Below are 23,093 nucleotides of genomic sequence, written 5' to 3'. Positions count from 1 at the left end.
GCTGATTGACTGCTTCCATCCGTCTGTTCTTTGGGTGCTGAGTACATCCTTTGTAGTTCAGAGGATGAGGGCCACCGCAGTTGGCACATTTGGCCGAGGTGGTCCTCGGCTTTGTGCAGGTATTGGTTGGGTGGCTGTCCCCACATTTCAAACATCTATATTCCGCTCTACATAGATTCTGGGCATGGCCAAACTTCTGGCAGTGCCCAGAAGATGATCTTTTACGGAGTGGTTCCGGTGTGACGATGAGACCACAGACTGTGTTTAAGTTGTAGATATCGTTGTATATTTTATGAATCTCGACAAGGACCAATGGCATGGGAGTCTTGTCTGCTGACTTTGACTGGGGGCAGATTCTGAAAATTTAAGTCAGCAGCTATTTCTGCTGTGTCAATATCTTCACAGACACCACGAAGGACTACTTTTAAGTTTTTTTCAGAGCTGAGCGCAAAGGTATGATACTGGATGCCTCTATCGTCCAGTTATTTGGTCAACCTTCTATAGTCTGTCACTGTTGCTGGCTGGATCTTGGATCTTTATGCCTTCATCCATGTTTTTGGCCTTAATGAAGCCAATGTGCAGATTGGACATTGTGGATCTTAAAGCTGCCCACTTCTGCTTTTCTCTAAGGATGATCGGAGGCACCTTTTCTTTGGGAGAAATAGCGGCGTCCGAACCCTGAGACTCCTGTTCCATTACAGTATTGTCATTGTGCGGTTCGTCTGTTGTTCTTCACTTTTTGCGTGCGCGCACTTCTACAAAGTCTGAAGGAGTAGAAGGCACCGATTCTAACTGATCTTCAGCGACAACGTCTGAGACACATTCGGGGGGGGGGAAGTGTCATATAATTTCACTTTTCCCGGCCAATTATCACTCAGCAGCTTTCCTAGTCTGAAGAATTCCATGTATACTTCCTCGAATTTGGTCTCATTCAGAAGTTTTGCCATTTCAATAATTTAAAATATGTTAAGACACAGGTGGAGAAAGAGTGGAGATTTCTCAGGTGTCCCCAGCAGGTAAATATAATCCTGTGGACTTTTGAGGGTTTACTAGCAAATCCCATAGACACTCTTAGGTGTCTACCAGCAATAAAATGTCACTATAAGAAACAAAGGCGATACTAGCGTATCGCCCTTGTAATTACAAATGACTTACCTGGATAAAGCACTATGGAAAATAAAGTGACTGTTTATGGTAGCAAGTAATTAACTACTCTTACTAACGAATAAGCATAAATAAATCTCTAAAAACATATCAATCAAATTTACAATTCATCATCAATAATACAAGACACGAAACACTAACACATAAGCCGCCATCTTTTCATTATCCTTATCATATATCATATGTACCCATCTCTGACGGTCGATTGATTCTATCCAAGCTGATTGAATCTATGTACCCATCCTTATAGTCCTTATAAGGACTGGCTTAAAGGGGCGAAGCAAGAATGCTTTTCATGTTCCCCGTTATCTGTAGAGGACAGTGTAGGGATAAGGTGTTATTGAGCAATTAAGGCTCTGATCATGGCAGGAGGGTAACAGCAATAGCCGAGCCTCAGTTAGAACTTCATTGGCTACAGAATTGCCATCCCTTACCCTCCAAGGGTATTGGATTGAATGAATCAATCCTCCTATGTACCCATCGGTATACCCATCGGTATATAATTGGTGTTTTATAACAGAGTGACAAAAAATAAAATTAGGTGTGCTAAACTAAAAGCCAAACATCATTCTTAGTTTACTTGTTATCTTAAAAAAAAATAGTACTATAAATTAACATATTTTTTATAATTACTTTTCATTATCTGCTATAAAATAAATTTTCTGTATTAATTTAAATAAAATTCCATTTAAAAGTTTTCCTGAGATCAGCTGGTTTTCTGGCAATCTTTAGATCTTCATAATTCCAATGTATCACTTTAACGTTCAGAATGACATTTCATAAACATGCTTGAAAATTGTTATTTTACATAACACAATCATTTTATTCGCCATCGGCTAGGTTTCTTAATATACGGCTGGCAATAGTACAGATTACGAAAACTGTTAAGAATATTACACTGAATGGTCTCAAAAGCCAAGTAGAAGCCACAGAAATACTTAATTTGGTGAGTATCTGTAATTTATCCCTTGAATACAATAAACCATGTAATAGTGTAATACACTATTATTTATTTAATAAGTAAATAATATGAAGCGTAATAATCTACTCTATATTTTTATTTCGAACAACGAAACAAACAGAAACTCTGAAGGGGGGAGGAAGATTATTAAATAAACAGGAAAAAATAAAATAAATAAATAAACAGTAGAAGAAAATTGACTGTTTTAAAATAACATAATTTTTGAAATGACAGAAAAAAGATATCGGAAAATTCTTAAATAACTAAAAAAAAAAAAGAAAAAAGAAAAAAGAAAAAAATAGAAGAAAAAAAAAGAAAATGAAATAAGTAAAATACAAATAAAATATTAAAATACACGGATAAACAATTAGTAAATGATTGTGTGTGTGTGTGTATCCTAAATGTAGTATTTAAAGAAAGAAAAATGCCAAATGATTGACAAATAAAGTGGGGGGGGATAAACCGGCTCCTGCTTGCCTATGTCAGAGATCGACTATCTTGGGAATCGGTCGAAGAAAGGATTAGAAAAAGTTCCTTTAGTCGGAGACTAATCAGATTCGAACTGAGAAGGCTTTTTTCCGCGAGGCCTAGAGCTATGGATGCAAACGTCATTTTCACAGAACTACCTAGGTCGAAATAATAAAAAAAAGAAGTGAACAAAATGGAGAAGTATCAGATGAAAATAAAAAAATAATAATAAATTAAGAATGATTGGATTTGTGGATGATTCAATTTTACTATCAGAAAGTGAAGATGGTTTAGAAAGATCAGAAAACGTGAACATTTAAAAAAACTAAAAATCATGAGACACTTGTTAGATAATCTAGAAATCAAAAGGAAATGGTTGAACAAGTTATTAGAATAAATATTTAGGAATAAAACTGAATAACTACGGGATCACACAAAACGGAGTCCACGAATAGGCAATAAAACCTTGTGGAATATCTGGATATCTCAACAGCCTCATTTCAAAGATCAAGAACATAAGTAAAGAAACAAAATAGGATTCTACAAGCGAATTGTAACACCAGTAACTACGCAGAAGAATTACATGAGAAAATATAAAAAGCTTCAACAAACGAATAAAACTGTTTACATGAAAACATTTAAAAAATTGAAGGTGTAAGTATTAAAGAAAATTAGGAATTAAAGAAAATGAGAAAAATTCGATAAATATAGCCAATAAATTAATGGATCCAAAAAAATGAAAAATGATAAAAAAAAAGAATAATAAATGTTAAAGACAAGTAAAGAACACGATACCAAATGGAAATGGAATTGTTTTCAATCAAGACATGCAATCTTTGGCATAAAACATAGCTTACTGGTAAAACAGTAAGAAAGAAACAGAAGACTACACTTTAAATTGCACTAATAGCATACAAGTTTACATACTGTATATGATCTGGGGAGGGAATAAATAAAAGCTTTGCGTCCAATGTGCTAGGCCGCCTGAAGAAAGACCTTTCTAAGTTTGATTCTAGATTCAATTCTAGTCGACGACTCGGGAAACTTTTCTAAACCTTTTTCGGAGTTAGTCGATCTTTGGCACTGCCAAGCAGGTTTTTCTCCAAAAACGCTAATAAAACGTTCTGTTTTCATCCCGTAAGCTCAAGAAAATCTAATCTAGTACTGACATTATTGCAGACAACAAATATAGTGTTAAAGTTAGGGAGAAGGAGATGGAGGTAGTTGTTTGCAGGAATTTCATCCCATGATGCCAGTTAAAATCACTGAGTCTTGGGCCAGCTATTCTTTGATTGGCTGATAGTGGTAGGAGTCTATTCATTTAGTTATTGCGTATTACATTACCAGACATTTGTGTGAATAGTCTACACACATTCCGATTTCGTTTTATTTGTGGTGGTTCTGGAGTGTGAAAAATACAAAAAATAAAATAAAATAATTACAGAATTTGTCAAAAATGCGTATTACATATAGACCTCGTAAAAATTCCGTATGTAGATTAAAAAAAAAAAAAAGAGTGTATATCATTTCAGAAACCAGCGTTGCTATCTTTGGCATAAATAAATCATTCCAATAGGCTCTCCCCCACGTGCGATAATTTCGATTTATAGGGCACTATTATCTTTATTTATTTTTTTATTATTCATCCTTCGAAAGTCTTTCACAGAGATTCTGGATTAAGGATGAATGGGATAAGCGTTACATAATCCAGAAATCCTACTCTAGAAGGGTAGAAGGATGGGTGTCATGCCTTCCGTTAAAAATCATCTAAACCGTCTAAACACACGTTCATAAACTTCCATGCCACGGTGGAATTTGAAACCATAACCTACAAATTTAGAAAGCAGAGATGGAGAGGTGTCATCATCATAATCGTCACCAATTTCGTAATTCCGTATTTGAATCCGAATACGGACATATACCTTCAGTGTGGTGTACACAGGATATTAAGAAAGCTTTACATAAAACATTTACACCATTACTAACTTTCGATATGCAATTTTCCTCTAAATTAACCAATCGATCAAGATTCCAATAACCTCGTTTTAATACGATGCTGCCACTGACCACCTGTTTAGTCCTATAACCTTTCTCAGGACTCTCATATCTATGGCCTTTCTTTATTTGTTCTATAGGTTGACTATTCAGGATGCAGTTGATGCTTTTAATATTTCTGGCTATTTTCATTGCATTCGTCTTTTTGCTATTGATTTTATCCCAAATTTATTACAGCCGTTATTCAGTTTGATCAGGGAATACTGCAAACTTGTAATGGATTTACTTAGAGGTCATCTGTATAAATCAAAGAGCTAAGTTTGACATCCCCAATTCTAATATCAGGCCTAATGCTATTTTCTTTCATAACGTGATCCATATAGGTGATGAGTAACAACGGAGATAATGTACAACCATGGGCCACATCTGATTTAACATTAAAACCATCTTTCTATACTTCCTTCAATTCTAACCGCTGAACTTAGAACCCAAATATAGAACATGAATTACTATAATATTCCATTTACACCACATAACTGAAGCGTTTTAAGATCTTTTCTCTTGGCATCTTGTCATACCTTTTACAATTCTGCAAAACTTAAATACAGATCCTTGTTATATTCCCGTGATTTCTCAACTTCTTCTCTTAAAGTGAAAATCTGATCTTGCAACCTCTGTTTGGTGTGATCCGAACAGAGGTTGGTCAGCTCTTCTTCAAGCTTCACCCCCTCTCTATAATTTTTCTTAGCCCATTTCTCAAAATCTTGCCAGGAACACTCAGTAGGGAAATACCTCTGTAATTCTCACATTCAGTTTTATTTCTCTTTTTATATATGGGTACTATGAGAGCTCTACTCCAATCATCTGAAATTCATCCCTGTGTCCAGGCCTTCTGAACTATGCAGTGTAGGAACTGTAAGACTTTTATACCTCCACACTTGCTCATTTTTGGTCGAATATCACTACTCCAGTTGCCTTTCCACATTTGAAGCTTTTTATTGCTTTTTCTACTTTAAACATGGATATGTATTCCTGACTGCAATCCTGTTGGAAGTTTTCTACCATTGTGCTGTCACTGCTTATGTCATTTAGCAAAAGTAATTCTTCAGATATCTAGACTATCTTTATCTTTTTCAGGCTACCTTTCTCATCTGATTCCTTTTAAATTATTCTTTCCTCCAATTTTTCTCCAATGCTTTGCAGAATATTTTCACCTTCCTGATATTTATTTCTTTCCAAAGTCTTCCCATGACTTATGTTTAACTACTTTTACCCAGTTATTCCGTTTCTTACATTTTTCTTTGTATTCTCTAAGAGCACAAGCTGATTACTAGCCAGGAACTTTCGATATGCTTTCTTCTTTTCCACCATGGAGTTCTCATTTTTCTATCCTTGCAGATTTTCTATCTTCCAGTTGAATAAATGTTTTCTTTAGGGTTTGCCATTGAATCTCTAAGGTTTGCTTCTTGGTTTCAAACTCTTTCATTTTTTTTCTGGAATAATGTTTGTGTATTTGAGTCTACAGTTCATATCTGATAGTTGTTCAACTTTGATTCGTTTCAAAACTTTCTTACATGCCCTTTTGTTCAGTATGAAATTCGATTTTATCCTGCTCAAAACTAAATAGTGATCACTTCCTATTTGAAATCCTTTGTACACTCTAGTGTACTGAACCAGTGAGAAAACATCGCTGTCATCAATAACATAGTCAATGAGACTTTTCTTGTTTCTTGTATTTCTCTCCAAGTGAATTTGTGCACTTTTCTATGTTGGAACATGGTGTTAGTAATAACCAGTCCATGTCTTGAACAGAAATCCAACAGATATTTACCATTATTATTAGTTTTGTGGGTTTCTCCAAATCTTCCCAAAACATTTCCGTATATCTATTAATCATGTTCTACTCTGGATATGATTATGGGCTCCTTTTGTGGGGCCATAGGCATAAATAATCTCGTTCTGATATTTACCCACATCACTCTACTTGATATTGCCTGCCATTCAAGAAACTTATCCTCATATTTAGGTGTTGAATACGATGGCTACTTTCTCTTTTCCCTGATTATTATTGCTTGAATATAACATTTTCTATTTGTTGCTTAGAAAGCTCTCACTCGTTTTTATCTTCTTTGTTCCGGTAACACCTGCCACGTCGATTTGGTGCTAATCCAATTATTCGTTTCCATTGATGGTTCTTATGTCGATTGTGCCGATCTTTATCTCTGTGGACGTTGATTTAGGATTTGTTCCAGTATCTGACTTTTCGCTTTTGGCCCTGCTTTCCTGACAAAAACAACGACAGTCTTGTTTAACCCTGAAACTTGCCATCCGCCATGAAATTCTGTTATGCTGTACCATCATTTTTTCATTACAGTTCAATCGAAATCAGAATAAAATTTGATTGGCTAAATCCCAAATCACCAGCTCATCCTAGTTCGTTCAGTATCCAAGTAGATACTAACAGGGTACACCACAACAAGGCGAGGATGGGAGATTAGGTCAGAAGCCCTGATGGGTTCTCATGACAGATCTCCATCCACTAATCTAGCTTTGACCCTTAAGCATCCTACGGACAGGTGTGTATGTTAATAATGGTTTCTTTATTTCAGATCGGACAAGGCACAACAGTAGCAATGGTTGCAATGACCCTTCCACCGCTCAATCGAAGAGATGGGATTGCCAGAGAAATTAACTGTTGGGTTATGTGCATCTGGGAACCTCTCCAAAATATGATCTGCTCTCTTCTACTGTAAGACTCTTTTGTTTGTATTTTAATAAGTTTTTGTGTATAAAATATACCTAACATAAAACGAGGTCATTATGTTTTTAAATCATTCAACTGTGGTAAATGTTATTTTCTTCCCAAACAAATCTCACAGTGAAGAGTAACCACGATTTTTGAACTTCGTGCAAGCTTTTAGTAACTCCTTGGGGAGCTTGAGAATTTCTATTGTCCCTCTTTTCCCCGTCCATCATTAAAGCATTCGTTGAAAACTATATGGTAGTTACGCTTCTGTGCTCAGAGCCAGCTTCCCGAGCTTAGGCTGTTTCGACGATGCCCTTTGGGTGAAAAGATCTGGGTTCGAATCCCGTTTTGACTGGGTAGATCCTTCCTTGTTGTGCGGGATGAAAAACCCAAAAACTCGGTTTTCTTTAATCCCCCAAACAGACAAACCGACTGTAAGAACACAGGCAATTAGCAGACATAATACACGAGCCTCGTAGCCTAAGTTCCTACGGTTTATGTAGTGTTAAATAGAGTGAACGGTTCCACTTCATCTAATATTACTTTACTCAATATAAATGAAATATTTCATATTTCAAAAAAAGACATTTTTCATTTATGTATCGGGTAAAAATATTTATAAAACAAAATATTTTGTTCACTTTTTTAATTTCTTTATAAAAGTTCTGTGTATAAATTTTTTTAAAAAAATACTTAAAAAATTACAATATTCTTCTGAAACCTAATAATATAATTCCTAAGTTTAAGTTATCAATTTGCTTATTTGGCTAAGCTAGGAGAGGAAGAATAATCAATCGACCGTGAGATGCGGTGATTGATTCATTCAATCCCATACCTTTGGAGGGTAATGAATGGCAATGCTGTAGCCAATGAAGTTCTAACTGAGGCTCGGCTATTGCTGTTACCCTCCTGCCATGATCAGAGCTTTAATAGCTCAATAGCACCTTATCCCTACACTGTCCTCTACAGATAACGGGGAAGATGAAAAGCATTCTTGCTTCGACCCTTTAAGCCAGTCTTTATAAGGACTATAAACTGTAAATGAGAGTGAGGGAGTCCTTTTTAAGACTTCCAGGATAACAAATGGCAATGCTGTAGCCAATGAAGTTTTAACTGAGGCTCGGCTATTGCCGTTACCCAGCCATGACTAGCGCTTTTAGCTCAATAGCAGCACCCCATCCACACAGATTTTCTTCATTCAGATGACGGGATAAAGAGTCAAGGACTCAGTCCATCGCCCAGTTCTTTTAAGAACTTAAACTGTAAATAGGAATATATGAATACCTGTTGTAATTACTAAATTAATGTTATGGTAACGAAGCTGGGAGAAAAGCTAATTCCTGTAAGCAAATCACTCACGCAACACTGGATTTTATCTTAATTAGTTCTCCTTCCAGGTACACTAATCAAATGACTTCGCTATGTTAATTCAGATCACAATCGCTTCTGAATTTCATCTCTAGTGGAACATTCTCTTCTCAGCCATTCCCAGCCTTGGACCTTTGACGCGACAACAGTGCTAAGTGGGAAGATCTACAAGACTTCGTTTCTATGGTCAGAGTACTGTTTTCGCATTACTTGTAATGATCCACATTAATTGTAATTGTAATTAAGTAATGATCCACATTACTTGTTTTGAACGTATTACAGAAATTATCCATGTTGGAATGAAGATCTTTATTCCCTACTCGGTCCAATATCTTAGCCATACCATTTCCCCCCCCCTCCGCCACCTTCCCATTTCTGCTAAACTCACAACAATACCTGACGAATAGTTAGCGCCTTCATAGGTTAATAAGTATCGGCGATGTCATTTGATCGAAAAGATCGGGGTTCAGATCCCATGTAGTAAGCGAAAAACCTTTATGGGAGGAGTTCAAATAAATATGAGTTAGCTAGTCTCATGCGGAGGTGACAGGGTTTTTCCTCCTGTGGTTTATCATCCCAACAAAAAAAACAGAAAAAGACACCCAATAATACATTGGCCTTTATAGACTTATTTCTTATAATTTTTATCATTAAAATAGTAAAACATTTTCTTGTTTTTCAGAGGAGACAGCACAGAGAAAATAATCACGGAATTCTTTGACCTTCTGACAGAAAATTTTAATCGTAACCTTCAGTGGTATCCCTAAGTAGGTATGGTTGCTTTCCTTGAAATTTCAGCGATTATATATATTACGTAATTTTTATTTATTTTTCCCATTTATTAAGCAATATAAACTCTACTATTGTAACAGTTCTCAGTTATCAGAGCATTGTATTTATATTTTCGCGTTTTTTAATGTTGATAGTTAACAATATTGTTATTACTAATATTTCTTTATGATATACTGAAAAAAAAAACCCTCCAGGAGCGCAGTTATAAATTTTGATGTTGTCAAATTATTACTAATTAAAATTAAGCCTCCAAATGTAAACAAATGAAAGCAAAAACGCAAGCAGCCATTCCAGAGATTCTCTTTAACTTATTATATAATACAGAAGTGTCAGACTAGAACTAGATATTCATAGTTATCTTTTTACAGGAGTCATCAATTCCTTTAAGAAGATCCTTGACCTTCGGATGTTTTTCTTCAGTGGAAATCAATTCCAACAATAAAAATCACTTGTGTAATCATACGCAATCTTAAATGCATCCATACTCTTTTAATTATATAACACGATGCGTAATATTTGTGTATCTATAGGCATAAAGGAGACAACCCAGAAGATCTCGAATTGTTTCAATGGTGTTTTGTAATTCTCTTGGGGAGAAAGAACGATTGCTGCACATCTTTTCTTAATTTTAATGCTTTGCCATTACTTGAATCATTTAAAAACCATAAATAAATTGAGAATTTATTTGCCGTTTCTAAATGTTTAAAATGAAGTATAATCTCATATGTGTAATAATTATTTGCTTAATTAGTGATACTAATAGTTATGTTCAGCTATATCTTTGCTATGTCTTTGAACTCAAAATGAAATAAAAAATAATAATAATAAATAAGAAAAAGAAGTATTTTATTCTGTTTTGCTGCACATTATTTAATGATACTGTTATAAAAGTGGGAGAATCATCATCCTAATTAAAGACAATAATGATACACCTACCGGTAAGCTAAGTGGGTTATTTTTCCACTGATTGAACACGGTACCTCACCTTTTGAGAAACCAGTCGGCTCTGCTGTTTTTAAAACCGTGGCTTCAGTCGGATGGGCACCCATAAAAAGACTTTTATCGAACTCCGAAAGATCCTTTGTTTTTCCGATTGTGATTAACACTAGTGACGACTACTGACCGGTCGGCAGCATTCTGTAGTTGCCTAGAACGAGTAGTGACGCACGTGACCAATATTTTGTATATACACTGCGCAAGTGACGTTTACACACATCAGCATAAAGGGTTCTAATTCAGCGGCCGTTATGGGTATATAACTAGTAGTAATTGAAATGAAAGATTTATTTTTTCAATTTATTTCTTAATTTATTCTTCCAATGACAAAACTTTTATGTGCGATTGAGATAATGCCGATATTAGGAATGAAGAAAAGAGAGAGAGACAGAGAGAGAGAGAGGCACAGGAGGAAAGACAAAAAGAAACGATGAGAGAGTCGAATAGAGGGAGCAGGGAAGAGAATCAAAGCAGAATAAAAAGATCGCGCACAAATAACTTTGAAGCCCATCGATGCATTTACTTTGATATCACGTTATCATTTCATACATGGAGGTGGTTCAGTCGCTAATCTGAAGAACTTAACTCAGGATTAGAAGCAGTTGATCTTAAGACAAAACTAGTATTGAATGTTTTCAAAGAGGGCATCTCTTTTAACTGACACACCCGTAATATGGTTTTCAAACTTCTTCAAGATCATTAAAACATGATAAAGAAACCCAATTCTAAATTATATTTGAAATTAATTTATCCGCATGTTTTTTTGTTTAAATCAAAGCGGAAGACATTGGTAAAGTGATACAAGGTTACTCAGTGTGAGTTTAAAAAAAAAATAATAATAATATGGCAAAAGTAATTTTGAATTTCAAGTTGTGTTTAATTTCACGGGGGGTTAATCCAAGTCACACCACCTCGCGGTGCCCCTTGAGAAACACTGGGTAAATTCCCAGTAGGCTAACGTGACTGGTAAAACATATTAGGGCCAATCATCCCATACATGCATATTAAATTATTACGAAAAGAAACGAGATAATATCAGCTACTTCCACACAGACTTGTGCCTCAACTGCTCATACTATGCATACCCAGGATCAAAGCCTTCCAGGAAGTTCTTGGTTGAATAAAGGTACGAGAAAGTGTGATCAAATAAAATTATGGAAATCTAATCTCATCTTCTCAACATATAACGTACGGACACTCAAGAAAACTAGAAAAAAGACACCCCGGTCCTTTTTTAAATTTATTATAATAAATAATAATAATAATAATGCCGCACTTCGTGCTCTGGAATTTTGTTTCCAAGGTGCTATTCCTTTTAGGACTACATCCCTGTTCTAATTCCCAAATAGACTACATCCTAATCAATGGAGAGTGGATCAGATCGATCAAGAAATGTCGAGCATATAATACGGTTGAACTCTGCCCACAGAATAATCAGTGCCCACATTAAACTTTCACTAAAAGTCCCTAAACAAAAATAACAGGCCTAAAAAGAAACAATACAATTGGGACAAACTAAATAACCCACAAATTGCATCATATTTCCACAGCACATTAGAAGACAATAAAAACATTCTTGAAGATCCAGTCAATGAAAATTATAAGGGTATCATTGAAGCAATAAACATAAGATCCAACAAAATTCTTGGAAACACCAACAAAAATGAAACTGAAAAAACATATAGATGAAAGAAATAAAACAAGAAAATTAGTTATTATTATTAAATTAGAAATGCAGTTATTAAGGGATAACTATCCACGGCAGCATGCAATGGAAAATACTAGGGGTCAGAGAGTGCTTGATCTAGTAATTGCATCTTAGAAATTGATTGTTATGAATATGACCATATTGCCACCAAATAGTGAGCGTGATCATAAGATCTGGGAAGTGGCTAAATGTATGGAATGTTCAATTAAGACTGGAGACACGTGGAATTACTGGGCCTGGTAAGTACGACAAGCTTAGGAGATTGCTTGGATCAGTGCCATGGCATGTTAAACTGCAAGGGTTGAATGTTGATATTGCATGGGAAGTGGTTAAGGAGAGTTCGAGGGAGCTAATGGCTGGCTGCATACCTAGAGTCCATAGAGTAAATCAAGTGGGAGTTAAATCGATGAATAACATCATTAAGCTTGAGCTGCAAAAAAAAGAAATAATTGTGGATGAAATTTAAGGAGAAAGGTGACCTGCAGACACACGAACAGTACAAAGCACAGAGCTCAGGCCAGAAGGGTAACTAGTGTGGTAAGAAAAGCAAAAGCGGATTATGAAAGGGAATTAGTCATGCAAGCTATAGAGACTCCCAAACAGTTTTTTCGATATGTTGCAAGTAAAAGAAAAAATGTATACGGCAGAATGAGTTTAAGGAATGCCAATGACAGGGAGGTAACTGAATCAGCTGAAATAGAATTACTAAGCGAACACTTTGCAAGAGTTTATCGTCCAGGCTGTGATATTGCACGAATGAGAGAACGAATGGTTTATACAGGAATTGAAGTCAATGAAATGGTGGTGAATAGTATATTACAGAACCTTAATGTATATACATCTGTGGGATTGGATGGTATACCTGCTCGAGTCTTACGTGAAGAAGCAAAGGAATTGTCAGTTCCTTTGGCTATATTGCTTAAATTAGTCTGAGCTTTGGGGTAGTCCCGAGGGAGTGGAAAGAGGGGAAAATAGTTCCACTGCATAAAGGAGGTTCCAAGACTGCTGTTGAAAATTACCTACGATCAGCATATCAGGAATCGTTTTCAAGGTTTTGGAGATATTAGTCAAGAGCAAAATACAAGATTGGATAGACGAAAATGGGATACTGTATGAAGGACAGCATGATTTTGTGAAGGGTAGATCATGCCTCAGTAACTTGCTCACGTTCTATAACACAGTGACGGCTGAACTGGATAAGGGTAACGGGTTTACAGTGATTCTACTGGACCTTGCTAAAGCCTTTGATAGGATACCACATGGAATTCTAATAAGTAAACTGCAGCATAATGGGATGGATATAGGGTTGATGAGATGGATAGGAGGGTGGTTGATGGAGAGATATCAGAGAGTAGTTTATTCAGGAGTAGAGTCTAAAAGAAGGCCTGTAACTAGTGGTGTGCCGCAGGGTTCTGTTCTTCGACCACTGCTATTTAATTTGTCCATTAATGATATAGGAAAGGATCTGAGAGGAATGGTTCATTTATTTTCTGATGATGCAAAGTTGGGTAGAGCAATAGTGAATGCACATGATGTCAAAATCTACCTCCTCCTCTCCCATCAAGAAGATATCCAGGTGCCCAGATCTGTAAATTTTTGTTCCTCTTTAACGAGCCTTGATAAGACCCCATCTTGACTGCTGTTCACAGATCTGGGCCCCTGGATATCTTCTTGATGGGAGAGGAGGAGGTAGAGAGGATCCAGAGGCGAGTGACCAAGATGATAGCTGGTCTATGGAATGAACCTTACGAGAACAGGTTGAAGATCTGTGGGTTACAGAAATTGGCTGATAGGCGGAAAAAGGGGTGATATGATTGAGACATTCAAATTACTGAGGAGTTTCTACAGATTAATTCAGAGGAAATTTTTCAGAACATGCCTGGTGATGGGAGAACTAGGGGCCATCCATGGAAACTGAGAAAGAGTGAAGTTAACAAGGGTGTTAGAACTAGGTTTTTTACTTGGAGAGTGGTGAATGAGTGGAACAAGCTGCCAGATTTTGTTGTGGGTGCCTTGACTGTAAGTGAATTCAAAGCAAAGTATGATAGATAGTGTACGAATGCCAATACGATATTGTTCTTGATATGATGTTTAGGGCCTCCCTCGATGAGTCTAATGACGCCTTGGAGTTGCCCGTAATAATAATAATAATAATAATAATAATAATAATATTTTAAATTAAGGGGATATAAAATCCACATTGTTTCAAAACCGAATGAGAAGCTCAAAGATTGGAATCAGAGAGTTTCATGCCGAATATAGTAAACTATAAAAGTATTGGCGAACACTAGCGTGAGCTAATGCAAGTGACCCTAGTACGTAGTACTAAACCGGACAACTCGTTGCAAAGGTGGGGGAAGTTCAGATCGCTATTCTTAGGTATTTTCCATAATGTAAGAACACATTTCCTAGGAAATGCATGCTGTTATTACATTATGGAGGTTTCTTATTCGGTTTTGAAACAATGAGGATTTTATATCCCCTTAATTTAAAATATTGTTTTTATCGCCGAAATGAAGCTTATTAGCTCTTTATGTTTAAGTAATAATATTATTATTTTTTTTAAGTTTAACAGAATATTTTTTTAATAATAATAATAATTTATTGATTTGCTAAAATATTTACACATACAATAAACATCTTGAGTGACATTGCTACTTATAGTTTTACAGAATTCAGCACAAAGTGCTACATTTTCTACATTGGATTTCAATTAAAATGTTTAAAAATACTTTCTTGCCTCTATATTATGTACTTACAACACATGTTCTTCTAATATTAACAATAAAGATTATACAGAATTTTTGAATATAGAATATACATAATAATAATAATAATAATAATTTTTTTATGTCTCAGATAAATTGCATACATAGATGCTGCAATAATTATATATATATATAATATTTATAACACATTACAATTGTGTTAACAGATACTTGCTAGTTTATAATTTTCTTCCTCGAAGCTTAGCAGAGTTTATCTGAGGAAGATAATAGATGATAGAGGGTGGTGGTTTCATGGTTATGTTCCTATACTGGTCACAAACCAGGTGTTGATTTTACTGTTTGTTAGTATGTGCTTGGAAGACTTCGACTGCTATTACAGTTTAACTTTTTTTTGCAAATAGGGATGGATTTAGACGTGGTGTATTTGTTTCTTTGTGTTCTTGCAGTGATGGTTTTTGAGAGGGGATTTGTCATAGGTTTGTGCGGGGGGAGAGAGAAAAACAAAAATTGCTCTAATTTTCATTCTCGCTATAATATTTATATAGCGCCTGTTTCAGCTCTCTGTATGTTCCTAGGTTTCTGTTGTCGAACAGCAGTTTGTTTATGATGTCAGGTACATAGAAGTTTCGGGTGGCTTTGCTGTATGATTGTTGTACTTATATGTTATCTAGTTTGTTGACTGTGGTCTTGTTATCTGATATGTTGTTCTGGTTACTCTACAGGTTGGGCTGTAGTAATGTTTTAACATGACTGTGTAGTGGCATAAGTGTTTCACCTTAAATATTTTGTGTTTTGTCCGTGCTTTCTTGTAATAATAATAATAATAATAATAATAATAATAATAATAATAATAATAATAATAATAATAATAATAATAATAATAAACTAGATATTTTAAATGACAAAGTCAATGAACTAATGACCAGAGACAAAGAAAATCAACTAAATAAATACTTCGAAGAACTTGAAAATTATAATAAAACTGAGGATACTAGAAACACTTTTCAAACGATAAGTTATATATGTCACTACAAAACAAAAAGAAGTGGAAATATTGTCAAACATGACAAAAACGGTAGACAGCTATCAGTATATTCGATGAAAGAATGGAGAAACGACTTTCAAGAATTACTGAATGTTGATAATCTCCAACATTCAAGTCAGCTAGTGGACCTGCATTTAACCACTGCTCTACCAATAAATGGTGAAGACTTCACTGAAAAGGAACTAAAAATAGCATAGATCAAACCAAAATAGATAAATCCTCAGGGATTTGTGGAATGAGGGCAGAAGTTTTCAAAAAATTCGGGATACAGTATATATTACAATCTCCTTGCCATAACGTATCAAGCTTTAAAAAGTGGAATAACACCTCAACAATGGAAACAAGGCCTTATTTTTCCCTATTTCCAAAAAGGGCAGTCGTAATACTACAGAGGTATTATTATTTTGCTATCAACCGCAGTTACAATCTACAATAGGATGATACTCAATAGAATAGAACCTTACTTAACACCACTTTTAAGAAAACAATAAACTGGATTTCTAAAAAAAACGATGTACAATAGAACAGATATATTGCATCAGAAGAATCATGGAAGGTTCACTTGATAAAAACTTGCCTCATTTTAACCTTTATAGACTTCAAAAAAGCCTTTGACTTCATTAATAGAGAAGCAATGTTTAAAATACTCAGCTGCTTTGGTCTACCCTCGGACCTCATACAAGCAATCTCAGCGCCTTATAAAGATTACAATGCTACAGTAATCTTTAAAACAGAAACATCTGAATGCTTTCTGGTGACAACAGGAGTCCTGCAAAGTGATGTACCTTATTTGTTCTTAGTATGGTTGGACGACATCTTGACCATCGACACAGAAGATCTTGGTTTTAACATTACAAGACCTTAATAGTCTATTAAGGTCTTGTAATAGACTATTCACCTCCACTTCATTCACCACAATTTCCGTATAATCTACTGGTTTATTCGTTTCTGCAATGTTACCACATGGATGATATACTCTTGCAAACTGCTCACTCAAGTAATTCTACTATATCAACTGATTCGGTTACCTCCCTACCATCGGCATTCTTTAAAATCAATCTGAAGTATACATTTTTTTCTTTTACTTGCAACATATCGAAAAAACTGTATGGGATTCTCTTTACCCTCCATGGATAATGTTTTTTCATAATCCGCTTTTGTTTTTCTTACCACACTTGTCACCCTTCTTGCCTGGGCTTTATACGGTTCATGAGTTTCTTTAATTCTCTCCACAGTTGTTTCGTTTTTTTTCAGCTCAAGCTTAATGGTGTTATTCATCCATTTAATCCTTACTTGATTTATTATTCGGACTCTAAGTATACAGTCAGCCATTGCCTCCTGCAAAAACTTCTTAACCGCCTCCCATGCATTATCAACATCCAGCCCTTGCAGTTTTACATGCCATGCCACTGAACCAATCAAACTCCTATGCTTGTCATACTTATCAGCCCGATAATTCCACATGTACCCTTTCTTAATTGCAAAGTCCACACCTTTAGCCACCTCCCAAGTCAAGACCCTATGATCAGTCTCACCAATTGGTGGCAATGTGGTCATATTAGTTAAAGCCAAATCCTCAGATGAAATTACTAGGTCAAGCACTCTCTGACCCCTAGTATTTTCCATTACATGCTGTCGCAGATAGTTATCCCTTAATAACCGAATTAAACCCAATTCCTTCCTCCCGTGTGTCTGTCCTCTCCTCCCTCCAATCAATGTTACCATAGTTGAAATCTCCCATAATAATTACCCTCCTTCCACTCATTTCTTCTATTTGCTTGTGCATACTGTCTCCACCATCTTTTCCATCACCTGGTCTATAGCAGCACCCAATTGTATATTTAGTTTAGTTCTGTTAGCCACAATCTCACACCAAATGGCCTCAAATGTGCTCTTTTCTCTATCCTGCAATTCAACTTCTATTCTGCTTGACTGCAGCTCATCAGCTATCATCAACAATACCCCCCCCCCATTTTATTCTCCCTGTCGTTTCTGAACACACTATACCCATCACATTCAATCCCACTAGCTATATCATCTTCAGTCAGCCATGTTTCTTTAATGCCAATAACCTGTGGTCTGGAAGTGCTAACGAAGGCCAAAAATTCTTCCTTCTTGTTCCTAATACTACTAGCATTAGTGTACATGAATTGCAAACCCCCGTTAGCCCCATCCCTACTTTGATTTATTAAGGGGGGGAGAAGGTATGCAGACCTTAGGGAGGCAGTTGAGTGTATGAATGAGTATAATATGCCCGAGCGAATAAGGACAACAAATCAGAATGGGACAGTTAGTATAAGCTTATACTAACTGTCCCATTCTGATTTGTTGTCCTTATTCGCTCGGGCATATTATACTCATTCATACACTCAACTGCCTCCCTAAGGTCAAAAATTCTTCCTTCTTGTTCCTAATACTACTAGCATTAGTGTACATGAATTGCAAACCCCCGTTAGCCCCATCCCTACTTTGATTTATTAAGGGGGGGAGAAGGTATGCAGACCTTAGGGAGGCAGTTGAGTGTATGAATGAGTATAATATGCCCGAGCGAATAAGGACAACAAATCAGAATGGGACAGTTAGTATAAGCTTATACTAACTGTCCCATTCTGATTTGTTGTCCTTATTCGCTCGGGCATATTATACTCATTCATACACTCAACTGCCTCCCTAAGGTCTGCATACTTCTTCCCCCCCCTTAATAAATCTAGTTTCCCTGATTCTGCATATCCACTTCATTCAACAACTCTTTTTCAAGTCTCCTTACACCGAATCCATTCAAATGCAAACCATCCATCTTATATAGATCCTTTCGCCCATCGAACTCACTCCACACGTCCACAAATTCCACACCACTCATCCTGCATAACCCACGCATAAAGTCATTTGCAATTATGGCTCTCCTTCTAAACTCTTCACTGTCATACGGCGGAAAAGACTAATCATCCTAACTCTCTCACTCTTTTCTTTTGCTACCTCAAACAATTCATTCAGGTCCTCTATCATTTCCATTTTATCTCCTTTCAACAGTAGGCTGAACTGTAAAACTCCATCTGACATTAACCAGTTAGCTCAAGATAGAGAGCCTTGGAAAATCATAATTTCCAATATTTAATTTTTAATATAAATCTCTTTTCCCTTTTCACATTGTATCATATTGTCAATAAACTATGATGAAACTATGACGATTTAATTTCACACTATGGTAAGTCATTTATCTATCTCATAAATCTTAAAACAGTGCTAATAGCCATTCCTTTCCCACTGAATTCCCAATATTCGAATGCTAGGTTTCTTCTTTCTCATTTATTCCTTCGGTTTCCGCCTGGAACAATTACCTTTCTTTTTACTGAAAATTATAACCTACAGATATTTAAATTCATTGTAAAAGATTTTTTTTTTACTCGCCTCTTAACCTATTCATAATATTAATGTTTTAGTTTCAACAGCCTTCCATGTTAGATAATCTAAAAATCAATAGCTGCAAATAAGCAAACAAACAAAAATCCTATTTTAGAAGCAAATGCTCTTTATTCAAACGATAAAATTTTCTGTACACATCGAGTATTCGACTTATTTCTTCAGCAGACGGCAATATTAAATTATCCAATTTCCGCTAGATGTCGCCATAGTGCTATCTCTGCAATGCGTATGAAGTTACTGAAAATAAGTGAAATACAATTAAATTTAATGATTCATTCCGGTATAAGTAAATGAAAAAATATTTATCTATTCAACTGGTTTCCTACACACTACTGAAGTGCTTTACATGGAGTGTTTACATGAATAATGTTATTACGTGATTCTCGTTGCCAAGCGTTCGTCGCGGAAGGACACACTACATCACGCCCTCTGCGCATTACACCATCATTACGCTACCGCTCACCAATAGCGTTTTGGATTATTTTTAATTCGAATTTTGGACCAAACGGTACAGAGCACAGATTACCAATGAAGTACGCGTTTGACATTTATTATTAACCATAATAAATTTAGTCTTTTTTTTTTTCATCGCTAAAGAGGGTGCTTACAACTTTCCATTTTTAAACACACACACACACACACACACACACACACACACACACACACACACACACACACACACACACACACACACACACACACACACAGAGATAAATTAGTTAAACAATCAAAAAAAACAAAAAACGATTTTAATTAGAGGATTGCAAATTCTTATTATTATTATTATTATTATTATTATTATTATTATTATTATTATTATTATTACCTTTTGTTTATTTTTTTTCATATGTTTACTTTTTATTGTTTTTAGGTATGATTACGAACGCAAAACAAACCAATGAAGCACGTCAATAATTAATTTTTTTTTCCGGAAAAAAAAAATGGGAGGGTTTCCAATATTTCCGCAACCTAACTCACCTAAATAGAAACGCTCTAATGAGAAGTTGTGTCAGAAATCATATTCATCTGCTCTGAAGAAGACAGTGACAAATTCTCTAGTGATTTACTCAACTCATCTATAAAATTTTCAACATCCGATTGCGTCAGAGTTCCAGTTCTGTTGGGGGAAAAAAATAATAATAATAAAAAGCAAATAAACATAATATTTTAAAAATTAAAATACATTATTATTTTTTCAGTATCAAATCAAAATGCATTAATTAATTTATGATTTGTATATTTCAAACATTAGAATGTGCATTTGAAACTAGATTCAGAGAGAATGAGAGAGAATTTTTTTCTCTCTCATTTATTTAAAGTTTTCTCATTAAATAAATGAGAAAACTTTTCATGTTCGTATTCTATTGTGGAAATCTATATTGTGGAAATAAAACTATTGTGGAGAATCGAATCTATTTAAAATCACAAAAGATGTGTAGAATAAATAAATTGAATTATAAAACTAACGGCTATTTGTCATCTTTACGTTTTATCGTACAAAATTATTAAAATATAGATATTAAATATTAAAACAAAAATCATAAAAATCATAAATTATTTTTATGATTTTAAAAATAATAACCATTAGGTCTGAATAGAACCAATACTCACCGAGCTAATCTGAAGAGTAAATCTTGCAAGCTTGACAAAAGAAACTTGACACTGGTGTTAATGAGAGCAGGACGTTGGTCTTCCGAAACTTGCAGGTTACTCGAAGCTGCAGCTATTTTACTGATATCACCAACCTGTGTGGCAAGAAAAAGAAACGAATTTATTTATTTATATTATTTTATTTTTCGGTGTTCTTAGTCAGTATAATTATTTATTAATTTTTCAAATATTATATACATATATATATATATATATATAACCGGTCCATTGAACACACACACACACACGGATTACAGCCAGGAATACTGACCCAGCCATAGGTCTGATTCGTCAGTTATGCCGGGTTCCGGAGTCCGGATAAAATTTGGGGGGACTGAGATAATGCCGAACCTCCCCGTAAAGGGGACTCACGGCCGTGTATCACATACGATTATTATTATTACTTACATTCCACCCAACATAAAAAAACTTCTATATCACGGTATCTGCGAATCCCTACTCAGATACGGAATAACATAAATAAATAAAATAAATCAGCTAACGTCTTTTATTCCCTTATAGTGGGAATAAAAGACGTTACGGAATAACAGTCTATGCAAATACATCAAACGGCCACCTAACAAAATTAGAAACGCTACACAGGAAAATCGTGTCAACAGTGATCTGGACACCTTACACGCAACAACCAATATCCGACAAGCACATGGCGATACACAGAATTCTGAGCATTAAAAACCTGAAACACAACATGACATTAACAAGGAATTACTTCAATATCATCTATCGAAACAACAGAGACACATCGTATAACACGACCTACAACAACCCTCTACATCCCCACACCCTTCAACAACTCATACGGTTCTCTTGTGAGATCACATCAGATACCCACGCAACTCAACAACCTACGAAGAAAGTTAAAACGCGTAGATAACTACAGAACATTAAAAAACGAACTCTGGAAAATATACCAACAAAGTTAAGAAACCATTAACAATAATATACACATCACAAATCACTAGCATCCAATGCCTACATCCCATACGTAAACAGTAGCAACAACACAAAATAGTGAAAGCTAAATCCCACTCTCTTCATAAAAGCTAACCCAAGCTTCGAAGTAGGTGGGATTAACTTGCCTCACTCATCTACAAGTAATCCTTATAAGCAAATGCAGAAATTTGTATGTATAATCATTCTTTCTCAAACTAAAAAAAAAAAAAAATTAAAAAAATTAAGTAAATAAATAAATAAAAAATAAAAAAAAATAATAAAATGTTAAAAAAATGTTAATTAATAATTAAAAAAAATCTGTAATAATCCTCATTTGAATATTATAATAATATACGTTGTAAGCAGTTATTGTTATTATTATTATTTAAAAAAACGTTATGTACGAGAAAGTATTTGTTATGAATAATTGTCTTCATATAATGTATGTAATTTATCTGAGAAATAATAAAATGTTAAATGTTAAAAAAAAAGTAGATAATATTTTGTAATAATAATAATAATAATAATAATAATACAATTAAAATTTGAATAAAGAATAAAATGGAAAGCCTTACCAGTAGCAATAGCTGCATGTAGTTGAACTTATATTCACTTCCGTCCCATGGTATGCCCTGTATAATCTTCTTAAGACTTTGGAGTAACCCTTGAATTGCTTCTTTGAGCTCATTGAATCTATAGGAATAATAACTACCGATAAAGAAATCAAATATTTTGCATTGCAATTATTAAAGTAAACACAATCCAACCGTACAAAATTGTTTAGATGCTACACTAATGAAACTAATTGAAAATAAAAATCAGACTTACCCAGAAGCCTCTGCTCTTTTCATTCGTTTTTCTACGTTCTGCACATGCGCCAGTCTTGCAGCTACATACATGTAAATGCCATTTTGATTTCGTCAAAAACTAACAACGCGATAAAAATATCAATAATCTCTTTAAGTTTTACGCTTAATATGATCAAATATTAATGATACTGATCTGATTAATAATTTATCTAATATAAATACTTTCAAAAAATAATAATTTTATTCAAACGTATTAATATATTAACAAAATCTATTTTTATTAAA

General features: G+C 34.9%; 1 protein-coding gene and 1 long non-coding RNA gene across 2 annotated transcripts in view; one reads left to right on the top strand and one right to left on the bottom strand.

Moving 5' to 3' along the window:
• Positions 1-20,297, top strand: part of LOC150096113 (uncharacterized) — a 34,191-nt gene extending 13,894 nt beyond the window's left edge. Inside the window, exons 4-6 of the mRNA XM_090409614.1 lie at positions 2,005-2,110; positions 7,198-7,337; positions 20,267-20,297. Of these exons, the coding sequence (XP_090265740.1) occupies positions 2,005-2,110; positions 7,198-7,337; positions 20,267-20,297 (277 nt within the window). The remainder of the gene's footprint in view (positions 1-2,004; positions 2,111-7,197; positions 7,338-20,266) is intronic.
• Positions 19,501-22,676, bottom strand: LOC150096112 (uncharacterized). The gene is made up of 4 exons (XR_016549931.1): positions 22,575-22,676; positions 21,007-21,140; positions 20,374-20,512; positions 19,501-19,632 (listed from the first exon to the last, which is right to left on the bottom strand). It is a non-coding gene; the product is annotated as an uncharacterized LOC150096112 (long non-coding RNA).
• Between the last annotated feature and the right edge of the window lie 417 nt (positions 22,677-23,093).

Source organism: Typopeltis vanoorti, chromosome 19 (genome assembly GCF_054136105.1).
Source record: "Typopeltis vanoorti isolate ZY-2024b chromosome 19, IOZ_Tvanoo_1.0, whole genome shotgun sequence".
Taxonomy (NCBI): domain Eukaryota; kingdom Metazoa; phylum Arthropoda; class Arachnida; order Uropygi; family Thelyphonidae; genus Typopeltis; species Typopeltis vanoorti.
Note: the sequence above shows the minus strand (reverse complement) of the source record. Positions and strands in the feature narration are given on the sequence as shown.